The sequence below is a fragment of the Sparus aurata genome, chromosome 8, assembly GCF_900880675.1.
Source record: "Sparus aurata chromosome 8, fSpaAur1.1, whole genome shotgun sequence".
Classification (NCBI taxonomy): Eukaryota; Metazoa; Chordata; class Actinopteri; order Spariformes; family Sparidae; genus Sparus; species Sparus aurata.
The window spans coordinates 507,853-520,352 of record NC_044194.1 but is presented as its reverse complement, the minus strand read 5'-3'; the positions used below and the strand labels follow the sequence as shown (position 1 = coordinate 520,352).

Genomic DNA, 12,500 nt, shown 5'->3' with positions numbered 1-12,500 from the left:
ACGTCCAGACAGACACTCAACATGATGACAGTGTGAGCAGTCGGAACCAGCCGCACCTCCTCGCTTCATTCCCACTGTGATAGATTAACAGCACCTCCACCATGACTCAGCAGTAAATCTGCTGAGTCATTCTGCGTCCCAGCAGCTCCGTCCAGCCTGAACAACAAGAAGCTTTATTAGAAGCGCTCTGACGCTGAAGCTCAGCCTGCAGTTCCTCTGACGGCCACCGGAGGCTCCACCAGGGACTCAGTCCAGAGACCTGCACGTGTTCGGGTGACCCGACAGGTGACCCGCACAATTAGGATGAAACGGGTGAAAAATAATGTCCTGTGTCGGACACGGGTGTGGATCGGGTCGGACGCCTGGAGAGCGCGGGTCGGGTTTTGGGATTGTCATTTTCATGGCGTCACGTGCAAAAAAAACAAAAACAAAAACAAAAAAATCATTAGCGACACATCTACAAAAATATGCCTGCAATTTATAGCGGGTCGGCTCGGGTGTGGAATGTAATTTGTGCTACTGTCGGGAAACGGGTCGGATGTGGTTTTAAGTACGACGGGTACGGGCGGGTGCGGGTTTGCAAAATAAGACCCGTGCAGGACTCTGACTCAGTCCCAGAAGAGTCCATGTTCAAATGTCTGTCAGCAGAATCAACGTGTTCACAGCTGCTTCCTGTAGATCATTGATCCCTTCATCACTGCTTTATATTATATCAAGGCTTAAAGTGACGCATCATGAGGGGGCGTGGCCTCTTTGAGTGACAGGTAGCTGTCTGCTGCTTCACCTCTCATGGTGTTGGTGCTGTTGGACCCTTCTGGAGGATTTAATCCAGATATCAGAACATAATCTGACTTTGAGATGAATTTCTGCTCATGGCTGAACACTGATAGCTCGTTAGCATTAGCTAGCTCTGTAGCTTCAGACAGGTGGGCTTGATGACATCATCAGGCTGCTTCAGCTCCACCTGTTGGTTGAGTTCGGAGGAGTCCAGAACCGCCAAGATGGCCACGATAACACACAGCTGACAGCTGCTCCACCCACAGTCCTCTGATGTGACTCCACCCACAGAGGAACTGAGCAACACGTCCGTCTGAGCTGAGGGTGGAGAGAGGGCGGTGCTGACTCCACTCAGCTTCCTGCCGAGCCTCACCAGCTCAGAACCATCTCTGCCCCTCGCTCCGTCAGGTGAGTCACTGTGATGGCTGCACACACACACACACACACACACACACACACACACACACACTGGTTCTACGCTGTGCTGACTGACACCACCCGGCTGGCAGCACCGCAGCCTCAAAACAAACTGAGCTACATTCAGCCAGTAGCTACACACACACACACACACACACACACACACACACACACACACACAGATGGAGGAGGAAGTTCAACAGAAACATTCCAACTGACGAGAAACAAGAAGAGGAAGTGATTAGTGTGAGTGTGTGTGTGTGTGTGTGTGTGAGAGTGTGTGTGTGTGTGTGTGTGTGTGTGTGTGTGTGTGTGTGTGTTCATTAATATGAGTCGTTAATAAACGAGCTGCTGGATGTTAAAGTGTTTCCTCATGTCTCCTGTTGTGGATCAGCTGTTTGGCTGTGATGGCAGAACCAGAACCAGAACCTGAGAGGGACACTGAGGGGACGGACACTACGACTCTGGATCCAGGTTCTGAAATGTTTCTTTGTCTTTTTTACACAATTATTAACTTGCTGTTGTCAACACATGGACCCAGATGTTCCTCTGATAATCAGAACAAAATGGTTCCTCAGTCTGGACCGGAACCGTCCATCAACCATGAGTCACCTGATGACCATAAAGAAACGTCCTGGTTCTGTGTATGATTCTGTTGTGTCTTCAGAGCTGCTCTGAATGACTGAACTGGACTTTCTTCTCTCAGCTGGGCAAACAAGTCATTCTGTTCTGGTTCTGGTTGATCAGGTACTGAACAGTGGACTGATCCACTTTGCAGATGTTCTCTGATTAGAATTTTTGTGGAACCAGATCTATCAGAACACTATTTCACATTTAAAGGGAAAGTCCACTATCTTAGAACCTGGACCCAGTTATTAATGTCAGACGGGTCACTCTGGATCTCACCGGAGCTGTTGTCAGAATCAGGTAAAGTCCAGACCCACTCATCGGGTTCCAGAGTGACTCTTCTCGTTGAGTGTGTTTCTGTTACTAAACGGATCAGTAAAGATAACGGTTCTGCTGGGTTGTTTCTGAGACGACCCAGAACAACAACCTCAGCCAGTCAGAGACACAAACAGAACTGTGACGGTCAGAGATGACCCGAAGGGCAACAGCACAGAAGATCCACTGAACCGGTTCTAAAGCTAGAGTGTGACCCATTTACACCAGAACATGACAAGGTTTAAGATACCAGAATCCCCCTTTAAACTGGACTCAGTGATCCAAATGACTTCAAGACTACAAGAACAGAGCAGAACAGACAATAAAAAGGAAAGAAGAATTGACATATAGGAAATATTGTTAAAGGAGCGCCTGTGTGTGTGTGTGTGTGTGTGTGTGTGTGTGTGTGTGTGTGTAGATGACCCTCCCAGCTGTTCCAGTTTAACCACTAAGGAGCTGCAGCAGAACTGGCGGGCGGTGAAGCAGAGCGAGCGACCCGTCAGGCTGCTGTTTGAGATCCCATCAGCTCGGATCATCGAACACACTCTGTCCAAACATGTGGTGAGATACTTTACCTCTCACTGTAACTGAGTACTTTTACTCCAGTAGCAGTAACAGAGGCTAACAGCTAGCTAAGCATACAGACTGGAAACAGAGGCTAACAGCTAGCTTAGCATACAGACTGGAAACAGAGGCTAACAGTTAGCTTAGCATAAAGACTGGAAACAGAGGCTAACAGCTAGCTAAGCATACAGACTGGAAACAGAGTCTAACAGCTAGCTTAGCATACAGACTGGAAACAGAGGCTAACAGTTAGCTTAGCATAAAGACTGGAAACAGAGGCTAACAGCTAGCTTAGCATACAGACTGGAAACAGAGGCTAACAACTAGCTTAGTATGAAGACTGGAAACAGAGGCTAACAGTTAGCTTAGCATAAAGACTGGAAACAGAGGCTAACAGCTAGCTAAGCATACAGACTGGAAACAGAGGCTAACAGTTAGCTTAGCATAAAGACTGGAAACAGAGGCTAACAGCTAGCTAAGCATACAGACTGGAAACAGAGGCTAACAGCTAGCTTAGCATACAGACTGGAAACAGAGGCTAACAGTTAGCTTAGCATAAAGACTGGAAACAGAGGCTAACAGCTAGCTTAGCATACAGACTGGAAACAGAGGCTAACAACTAGCTTAGCATGAAGACTGGAAACAGAGGCTAACAGTTAACTTAGCATGAAGACTGTAAACAGAGGCTAACAGCTAGCTTAGCATAAAGACTGGAAACAGAGGCTAACAGTTAGCTTAGCAGAACCCCGCTCCCAGCAGCTCTCTGCTGACCGTGGTTGTTAAGTGTGTTGCTTCCTGTCCGCCTGCAGGTGTACGAGGTCGTGGTGATGCGTTCTGGCAGCTTCGACTCTCGCCGCGTGTCTGTGGAGCGCCGATACAGCGACTTCTCCCGCTTCCACCACAAACTGCTGGAGGAGTTCGACGAGGAGCTGGAGGAGGTGGTTCTTCCTCGTAAAGTCCTGACAGGGAACTTCAGCCCTGAAATCATCTCGGAGCGCCGCCTCTCTCTGCAGGACTTCCTGGCTAAACTCTACTCGGTCCGCTGCGTTCGGCGATCAACGCTTTTCCCCAAATTCTTCACCGAGCAGGAGCAGAAGCGAGCGCACGGTTTGCTGCGAGCGGGTCAGTTCAGGCCGGCCGTCGAGCAGCTGCAGACCGTGTTGGATATCGAGGAGAAGCTGTTGCCGTGGCAGCAGCCCACCCTGATCGTGCCGACCCTCTCCGCCCTGGCGGTCTGTTACCGGGACCTGGACGAACCAGAGCAGGCGTTCGCTGTGGCCCAGAGAGCTCTGCCTGCCGTCAGACGCTACAGGATGAAACACTACAGAGCTGCACTGCTGGACCTGCTGGTGGACGTGGGCTATCAGCTGGGACGTCCTGTGGCTCAGCTACAGGAGGAGCTGACGGTCCTGAGGGACGCCGAGAGGGGCGAAGTGTCCTCACGCTCCCTGAAAGAGCTGGTGGTCCAAGAGTTCACCTGAGGACCGCCAGGACACACAGCAACACTACTGAACTGAGCCTGAAGCCCGGCCAATCAACACTCAGCAGCCATGTTACTGGATCAGACCCGCCCACAGTGACAGCGTGGGCCAAAGTACAAAGAGCGACTCAGGCGTGATGCGCTGATTCTACTTTTTTTTAAATATTCTTTTTGCCTTTATTGATCGATGGCTGAAGAGATGACAGTAAACGGGATGGGGGGGGACACGCAGCAAAGGGCCCCAGGTCGGGACTGGACCCGGGGCCGCTGCAGCGAGGACACAGCCTCTGTACACAGAACCAGCTGAGCTGAACAGCACGCGTGATTCTACTGTTAATTACATCAGAACAGAATCTAATCAGGCTCAGTATCAGGCCCAGTACGTCCCCGCCCCTCCGACATTTTGAATTTATGATGTCATATCATGACAACCAGATCAGGATCAGATGGAAGTGGAGGAGGTGCCATCAAGTGGTCGGACGTAGTACTGCAGCCTACAGCTCCAACCAACAAATACTCATCAATACAACTGATCAATACCGTTTGTTCTTTTGACCAAATGATGTTTAATCTGCCATCGTCAATGAAAAGAAAAACTTGTTTTAATGCATTTGTTGCCTCCATTTGTGATCAACTGATCGTGTAATCAATGCTGTGTGTGTGTGTGTGTGTGTGTGTGTGTGTGTGTGTGTGTGTGTGTGTGTGTGTGTGTGTGTGTGTGTGTGTGTGTGTGTGTGTGTGTGTGTGATGAACGACGTCAGTCTGAACTCATTTCTGTCTGTTTGAACTTTTGTCTGTAAAATATTTTATTTTTCTGTCACGCTTCATTTCAGGCAAAACAGTCGAGCACAGAGTCGGACGAGTCGAGCTGTCACCGGAGGATTTCAGACTCTTTGATTTTGTTGATGTAGTTATTTTATTTTGCTTAGAATCAGTCAAATGTAGTAATAATAATAACAATAATACATTTTAATTGACCCCAGTCCGGTTGGTTTTATGATGCAGGAATAAAACTGTGGACATCTGAAGTGTTCTGCTCAGTGTTTTATTCCAACACATGTTCAGGAATCAGAACACATCCTCTACAGGCCCGCGGGCCCACGCGGTGCAGAGGTCCGAGCAGAAGCGACTGTCCTTTGTAACAACACTTGTGTCCGTCACTGCACTCGTCTTTCTGAAGTTCTCCTGCTGTGGAGAGAAAGAGAGAGAGAGACTCTGAGCTTGGCTGAACAAACATGGTTGGTATTCAGAACATTTGGATCTGTGACACCAGCAGAACATGAAGAACACAACGTACCACAAAGACGTGAACAGTGGACGTCTGTGCAGAACTCTGACGGATTCTCTCGCCTGCGTTTCTTGAGCGTCGTTATCCGGCGGTCACATGCAGAACCAGGTCGTCCACTCGATCACCTGAAGAAAAGAGAAGGACGAGTTAGCGACTCATTTCCTCCTTAATCAGGTTCAATCTAAACCAATCAAAGGTCTCGTTACATTTCAGATACAACTGAACAGCTCTATAAGCTCCTCCCCTCAGAGTAGCTGCAGCATCCTGATGACATCACATGACTAAACTGTGCTGTGACATCATGAAACTCACCACGACCAGATGAGTGATGATGTCACGTCTCTACGTGGACGCCAGCAGCTGGATCTGGACCGGAACCGCCGTCTCCTCCGTCACGGAGGCAGAGTTCTGTGTTCAGGGCACCAGCAGCCCTGCAGGAGCCAACAGACAGACAACAGTCAGTCAACAGACAGTCAACAGTCAGTCAACAGCCAACAGTCAGTCAACAGACAGTCAACAGACAGACAACAGTCAGTCAACAGTCAGTCAACAGACAGACAACACAGACCCAACAGAGACACAACACACAGACATGCAGTCACAACTCACCCGACACAGACGGGGTGCACGTACTCTTCATCACTGTCCTCGTCGTCATCACTGTTCACCTCCAGCGTCAGGTCTTCCTCAGATGACGTCAGAGGCACACCTTCTCGGGTCTCGTCCTCCCAGGTGTCCTGGTCCCAGGTGTCTTCGTCCCAGTCCACGCTGCAGACAGCAGGACAGTTATCTACCTGCACATGTCATTTATTACTGAGCTCTCCGTCACACATTGCTGCAGCCTCACCAGCTGCTGGAGGTCTGATTTCACCCCACTGAGGACGGACTGGAGAACGAGTCACCTGTGTGTGGTAATGACGTCAGGGACACACTCACCTCACCTCCACCTGGTACAGTCCAGCTTCCTCCGCAGGGCTGTTTCCGTTCAGCGGCTGCACATCTGCTGCCTGAGCCTGATCCCTGCGGAAACACGTCACTCAGCTGTGGTCATACTGGAAGCACAGAGGCTATGTTAGCAGCTAATGTTAGCTACCTGTCAGGTGCGCTCCTGTTCCCGCGGGACGGGAGTCTCTGTCCGTGGGTCGGTACCGGGCAGCCTCCCTCATAGCTACGGGAGGACAGATGGACGTTATTATGTTATCCCCGCTAACTGCTCACACCTCCGAGTTGTAAGCTAAGCTAGCTTTTAGCCGTTAGCTCGGGAGCTAATATTATCAGTGCTGCTCTGTGTTTCATTAGCGGTACCGAGTGATGCTAACTGTTAGCTACCTCTACAGCCCAGAGACATCGAGCGTCACTGATCACAGACAGCCAGTACCGAACACACCTGAGCTCACTGTCCGTGTCCAGCCGCCAGGTGTGTGTGACTCACCTGTCCAGCAGCAGCAGCGCGAGCTCCGCGTCGCTCTTCAGACCCTTCGAGTCCTTCAGGTTCTTCCAGCGGTCGAAAGCTGCTCCGATGTAAACGCGGGTCCTGCAGGACTCCTGCCTCCTCCTGGACGCGGCTCGCTTCGCTTCTCTCTTCTCCTCCAGAGTTTTCCTCCTCTTGCCCTGCTTGGTGGTGTAGGCCGTCTGAGGCAGCGCCGGGATCGGCAGCTTCTTCTGCTCCGCCATTACTGCAGACCGGAGGCACCGTGCGCGTTCACGAGCAGACAGGGCCGCCCCCTGTAGAGCTCTGTGTCCTGATTGGATAAAGTGGGCAGGGATACCAGGAAGTTCCTTCCTCTTTTGTCCCAGTGTGTAAAATGTGTTGTCAAGTTACAGGAGGCCATGATGGAAAGATCACAACCCAGAATACACCCAGGGTCAACACAGACCCACCTGCACACCTGCTACTGCAGGTGTTAGCAGATGGTAACGGGTGTTAGCAGATGGTAGCAGATGGTAGCAGGTGTTAGCAGGTGTTAGCAGGTGTTAGCAGATGGTAGCGGGTGTTAGCAGATGTTAGCAGATGGTAGCGGTGTTAGCAGGTGTTAGCAGATGGTAGCGGGTGTTAGCAGATGGTAGCGGGTGTTAGCAGATGGTAGCAGATGGTAGCAGGTGTTAGCAGGTGTTAGCAGATGGTAGCGGGTGTTAGCAGATGGTAGCGGGTGTTAGCAGATGGTAGCAGGTGTTAGCAGGTGTTAGCAGATGGTAGCAGGTGTTAGCAGATGGTAGCGGGTGTTAGCAGATGGTAGCAGATGGTAGCAGGTGTTAGCAGGTGTTAGCGGGTGTTAGCAGATGGTAGCGGGTGTTAGCAGGTGTTAGCAAATGGTAGCGGGTGTTAGCAGATGGTAGCGGGTGTTAGCAAATGGTAGCAGGTGTTAGCAGATGGTAGCGGGTGTTAGCAGATGGTAGCAAGTGTTAGCAGGTGTTAGCAGATGGTAGCGGGTTCTCTGTCTGATGTGTTGGAATAAATGTGGTGAAATATATTCAACACTTACTTGTATATGAATAAATCCCTGACAGCAGCTTTGGATAAGATGCAGCAGCTGAGGTGTCACACAGACTCAGTCAGGTACATTTATGAGAAGTTTAAAGTTTATTGTCATTCAGCCATATACACAGTTCACAGTGCGATGAAATAAAGTTTCCAAGAAACAAACAGTGCAAACAAACAACAACAACATAGAACAACAACAATACCAAATGCTTTTTTAAAAAAATAATACATTTAGCTGCTCTCATGTGCAAACATACTTTATAAAGTGACTGTATGATTATTAATGTTATTATTAATATTATTATTTACATGAGGTGCAATAGTGCATCAGACAGATACAAATCAGCGACACAGGACAGCATCCAGCAGGTGATCAGTTCAGTCCCTGAGCATGGAGGAGTCATATGGCCTGGAGGAAGAAGCTGTTCTGTAGTCTGGTACTGACGGACCGGATGCTACGGTACCTTCTGCCTGATGAAAGGGGGGAGAAACATCTGTGTGAGGGGTGGAAGGGGGGAGAAACATCTGTGTGAGGGGTGGAAGGGGTCCTACAATGCTGCTCGCCTGACGGATGCAGCGTGTGGTGTAAATGTCTGAGATGGAGGAGAGAGTGACTCCCATGATCCTTTCAGCCATCCTCACCTTTGTATGTAAACGTTTATAGTTTTCTAATATCGTTATTCATAAATACATAATATGGGTTGTTTGAAAGTATGACTCAGATTATTTTGTTGTTGTCTATTGTTCAATTTGAACATCAATGCTATCACAGGTAGATTAGCCAGACTGCTAGCTGCTATAAGCCACTCGACGGTCGACTGCTTCTGTCTGGGTCCTCAGCAGCTGCGTGGAGCCGCTCGACTGCTTCTGTCTGGGTCCTCAGCAGCTGCGTGGAGCCGCTCGTGGTTTCAGTTGAAGAATCGATTTTCAAACTGTCGCTTCTGCTCTCAGTCCAGTTCGTCACTGTTCATCTATCGATAATGGCGAACGACTCCGTGAAACTGTCCAAAAACCTCCTGCGGATGAAGGTCAGTGGTGTGAGGTGTTAGCCGTGTGTTAGCTAGCTTTAGCTCTCAGACCCTTCCAAACCTCATTCAGAAATCAGATTATATATTGATTTGTCCTTTTTTAGAGAAAGAGCGCGGTGAAAACGTCGACATTTTGTACTGTGTGTTAAGTTTGAACTCGTTATTTATTCGGCGCTCAATTCAGCCTCTTAATTGCTACTTATTGGAGAAAAGTCAACTATCAGTCTGACTGTGAAATCTGTTTGTCGAGTGCAGCTTCTGCCTCCATGACCGACAGTTGTTAACGTGCTCTGGTGTGTCTCCACAGTTCATGCAGAGAGGTCTGGACGCAGAGACGAAGAAGCAGCTGGAAGAAGATGAGAAGAGGATCATCAGTGATGAGCACTGGTACCTGGACCTGCCCGAGCTCAAGGCTAAAGAGTAGGTGTCAGCCGCTACATGCTGCTACATGCTGCTACATGCTAACATGTTCAGCTGCTACATTTCATGTCTCACCAAACTCCGTTCAGAAACCTGCCAGTTTGATTCTAAGTGGTTAGCTGTCAAACTTATCTACCTACTTGAACTGTATTACTTGATGTTTTGAACAGTAAGTCCACACATAATAATAATAATATTAATAATAATAATAATGATAATAATAATAATAATAATAATCCACCAGCCAACACGTGATCTGTGACGTGTCAGCTCATGAGATGTGAGCAGGAGAGAGAAACGTGTGATTTATATCTCATCATGATGAAAGTGTGTTTGCGTCTCTGCTGACTTTTAGATTGATAGAACTGATGGAATGTAATCAGTTGGTACAGTTTTATAGGGACATCTTACACTGAATCTATCAGGTATTTAACTGCCTGATTATCTAATTAAAGCTCCTGCTGTCTCTCTGATAGTTCTGTCTTTCTCTGTTCTGTGTCAGGAACTTGATCATAGAGGAGAAGAGCTTTGTTCCCTGTGAGGACCTGAAGTACGGTCGTATCTCGTTCAAAGGTTTCAATCCAGAAGTCGAGGTTTGTTTTGGTTTATTCTTTATTAATCCGTCACATCTGCTGTGTAAAAGTTACTGTCGGGATCAGACAGACAATGATTCAGTGCTGCTGAGATTCAGGAATGAGCAGAAATACAGAAGACACAGTTTGTTGTTAGACTGCAGTCAGTCAGTCAGTCAGTCCAACTATGGCTGTAATCCGACTAAGCTGTGCATGTAAACGTACTGACTGTTCTGACCCGTCAGCTCCACATCGTGTTCTGTTCCCGAGCCAAGAAAACTTCCTGGATCCCTGTCATCCTCATCCGTCTGACAGTTTAGAGCCTGAATAGGAAAACATTTCTTAAAGCTGTTTGTAATTTTGCTGTTAATGTCACAATGGAACTAAACTCTCTCTATATAAATAAATAAATGTCTGTGTGTCACAGAAACTGATGGCTCTGATGAATCCAAAGGAGGAAGAAGAAGAACCAGAGGAGGTCAGCCGGATGCAGACGGACGTCACAGATGAAGAGATGGCTCTGAGGTACAAACGGACTGAGTTCAGTCAGACGAGCTGCTCGAGAATCAAACATCAGCTCAGATTTTAAAAGCCTTGCAGGTGTTGTGTTGTGATGTCACAGAGCAGTCACCTGATGAGATCGGAGAGGTCACAGATGTGTTTTTAAACTTGAATTCTTTGCCTCTGACCGGATGTTTCTTCTTCTGCAGGTATGAGAGTTTAGTCGGAAGCATGAAGAAGAAGTTTGCAAAGAAGCGTCAGAGATCAGCGACAGAAGAAGAAGACGTCAACCACAACGTTGTAGAAACCAACACAAAGCGAGTGTTCCTGAAGCCTCAGGACTGATCCTGCTCTGTCATCATCAGAATACTTTTTACCGTGTGTCGGCTGCAGGGCAGCAGCACAGCGCTCTGAAGCTGGTTGGATGTTATACATCTGATTTTTTTTTTTTAAAAGAGAGACGTGTGTCTTTGAGACGCTGACAGAGTTTTTACTGTACAGAATGGATAAAGCTGCATTAAACCCACAGCTCAGTGAACTCGTGTGTCTGTCGGTACTTTAAACGCCTCAGAGTGAAATCTGCAGACTGAAGCTGCTCTCGTGTGTTTACAGTCAATCTGAAGACCAGCCAGGAAATAATGTGGCTCAGTGAGCGAGCTGGATTATTTCTGTTTCCCCTGTTCAAAGTCCTCATGCTAAGCTAAGCTAGCTTCATATTTACTGTACAGACACGAGTGGACTTTGGTAACGTGCGGTTGTCGGAGAAGAAGAGAAACACACAAATAACACCAGACGGATACTTTAAACTCACTTCTGTCTTTTTCATGATGTTTAATTTTGATAGTTTGTCTTGTTGCACAAACAGTTTTTCTGACATCACAATTATCTGAGATCTTGAAAGTCAGCTTGATGTTTGTGAACACTTCCCATGAGCCTCAGCTCCTGCTGAGTCCTGCTGGTTCCAGGTCGGTGGGTCTGGGGACGAGAGCGAGGATGGCGTCGAACGCGGCGGCGGGACAGCAGCGCTGCAGGAGCGGGAGCAGCCGCGCCATGCGTCCCGGGCTGTACACGGGTTCAGGACGAGCTGCCAGCAGAGCGTGACACATGTCGTCCACCACCGGGGACACGTCCTCCGCACACTGCTGGGACATTCTGGACAGACTGGCGGGGAGGGACGAGATGTACGCCTCCCCATAATCCTCTCTGGCAGCAGAGGAAACGGCTGCCAGCGTCTCGTCTGTGTAGCGAATGATGTCATCACTGTTCCCGAAGATATCTGAGAGGAAGACGTGACGTCACAGTATATATATATATATATATACAGACATATAAACACAGACACATGTCACAGACGACTGCTGTGCTGCAGCTGTGTCTACAGTCAGTCAGTCAGTCAGTCAGCCTACAGTGAAGTGACAGAATGAGACGTACTGGTTCTGAAGCCTGCAGGCTGGATCAGAGCCACGCTGACGCCCCACGCTGACAGCTCCAGCCTCAGGACCTTGGAGAACATACTGAGCGCCGCCTTCGAGGCTCCGTACGCTGCCAGCGTTCTCATGGGCACCTCGGCTGCAGGAGAGAGCGTCACTGCGTTAATACAGAGTTAGAAACTGACTCCAGATCAGAGCTGACTGAAGAGTCCAAACACATGGCAGAACCCAGAGGTACCAACTCCTCAGTATCAGTGTGTGCAGAGCGGACAGTAACACAACAGGTAATACACATTGATGATGAAACTAGGCGGCCATGTTGTGGACCTGCCATGCTGGACACGTTGACGATGCGTCCTCTGGACCTCCTCAGCAGCGGCAGGAACACCTGACTCATCTGCACCGCAGCCAGGAAGTTCACGTCCATGCAGAGTCTGAACTCTGACAGCGGCTGGAGCTCTGCGTCCACCGGGCAGCGCAGGACTCCTGCGTTATTCACCAGACCCCACAAGCCTGCAGGGACCCCACACACACACACACACACACACACACACACACACACACACACACACACACACACACACACACACACACACAGT

General features: G+C 48.9%; 4 protein-coding genes across 7 annotated transcripts in view; 2 read left to right on the top strand and 2 right to left on the bottom strand.

Annotated features, from left to right (window-relative positions):
- Positions 1-568: 568 nt before the first annotated feature.
- snx20 (sorting nexin 20) lies at positions 569-4,786 on the top strand. Of its 3 annotated transcripts, none has more exons than XM_030425168.1 (4): positions 569-1,185; positions 1,589-1,668; positions 2,555-2,697; positions 3,510-4,786. In XM_030425168.1, exons 2-4 carry the CDS (start codon positions 1,602-1,604, stop codon positions 4,179-4,181), a joined length of 882 nt encoding a protein of 293 aa, XP_030281028.1. In that variant the 5' UTR covers positions 569-1,185; positions 1,589-1,601; the 3' UTR covers positions 4,182-4,786. The 3 variants fall into 3 exon arrangements, with proteins under 3 accessions (XP_030281028.1, XP_030281030.1, XP_030281029.1); XM_030425170.1 differs by having other exon boundaries at positions 1,559-1,668; XM_030425169.1 differs by lacking the exon at positions 569-1,185 and having other exon boundaries at positions 1,487-1,668.
- A 291-nt stretch (positions 4,787-5,077) lies between these two features.
- LOC115586274 (uncharacterized) lies at positions 5,078-7,214 on the bottom strand. Of its 2 annotated transcripts, none has more exons than XM_030425172.1 (7): positions 6,901-7,214; positions 6,562-6,636; positions 6,405-6,488; positions 6,102-6,236; positions 5,781-5,899; positions 5,478-5,593; positions 5,078-5,368 (listed from the first exon to the last, which is right to left on the bottom strand). In XM_030425172.1, the coding sequence occupies exons 1-5, from the start codon at positions 7,140-7,142 to the stop codon at positions 5,803-5,805; spliced, it is 633 nt and encodes a 210-aa protein (XP_030281032.1). In that variant the 5' UTR covers positions 7,143-7,214; the 3' UTR covers positions 5,078-5,368; positions 5,478-5,593; positions 5,781-5,802. The 2 variants fall into 2 exon arrangements, with proteins under 2 accessions (XP_030281032.1, XP_030281031.1); XM_030425171.1 differs by having other exon boundaries at positions 6,078-6,236; positions 6,901-7,202.
- Positions 7,215-8,509: 1,295 nt separating this feature from the next.
- Positions 8,510-11,009, top strand: mphosph6 (M-phase phosphoprotein 6). The gene is made up of 6 exons (XM_030425173.1): positions 8,510-8,596; positions 8,723-8,978; positions 9,286-9,398; positions 9,901-9,991; positions 10,398-10,495; positions 10,681-11,009. The coding sequence occupies exons 2-6, from the start codon at positions 8,931-8,933 to the stop codon at positions 10,814-10,816; spliced, it is 486 nt and encodes a 161-aa protein (XP_030281033.1). The 5' UTR covers positions 8,510-8,596; positions 8,723-8,930; the 3' UTR covers positions 10,817-11,009.
- Positions 11,010-11,271: 262 nt separating this feature from the next.
- The window catches only part of hsd17b2 (hydroxysteroid (17-beta) dehydrogenase 2), a 4,678-nt gene continuing 3,449 nt past the window's right edge, over positions 11,272-12,500 (bottom strand). Inside the window, exons 3-5 of the mRNA XM_030425166.1 lie at positions 12,229-12,414; positions 11,903-12,040; positions 11,272-11,747 (exon numbers count right to left, since the gene is read on the bottom strand). Coding sequence (XP_030281026.1) covers positions 11,407-11,747; positions 11,903-12,040; positions 12,229-12,414 — 665 coding nt within the window. The 3' untranslated portion in view covers positions 11,272-11,406. The remainder of the gene's footprint in view (positions 11,748-11,902; positions 12,041-12,228; positions 12,415-12,500) is intronic.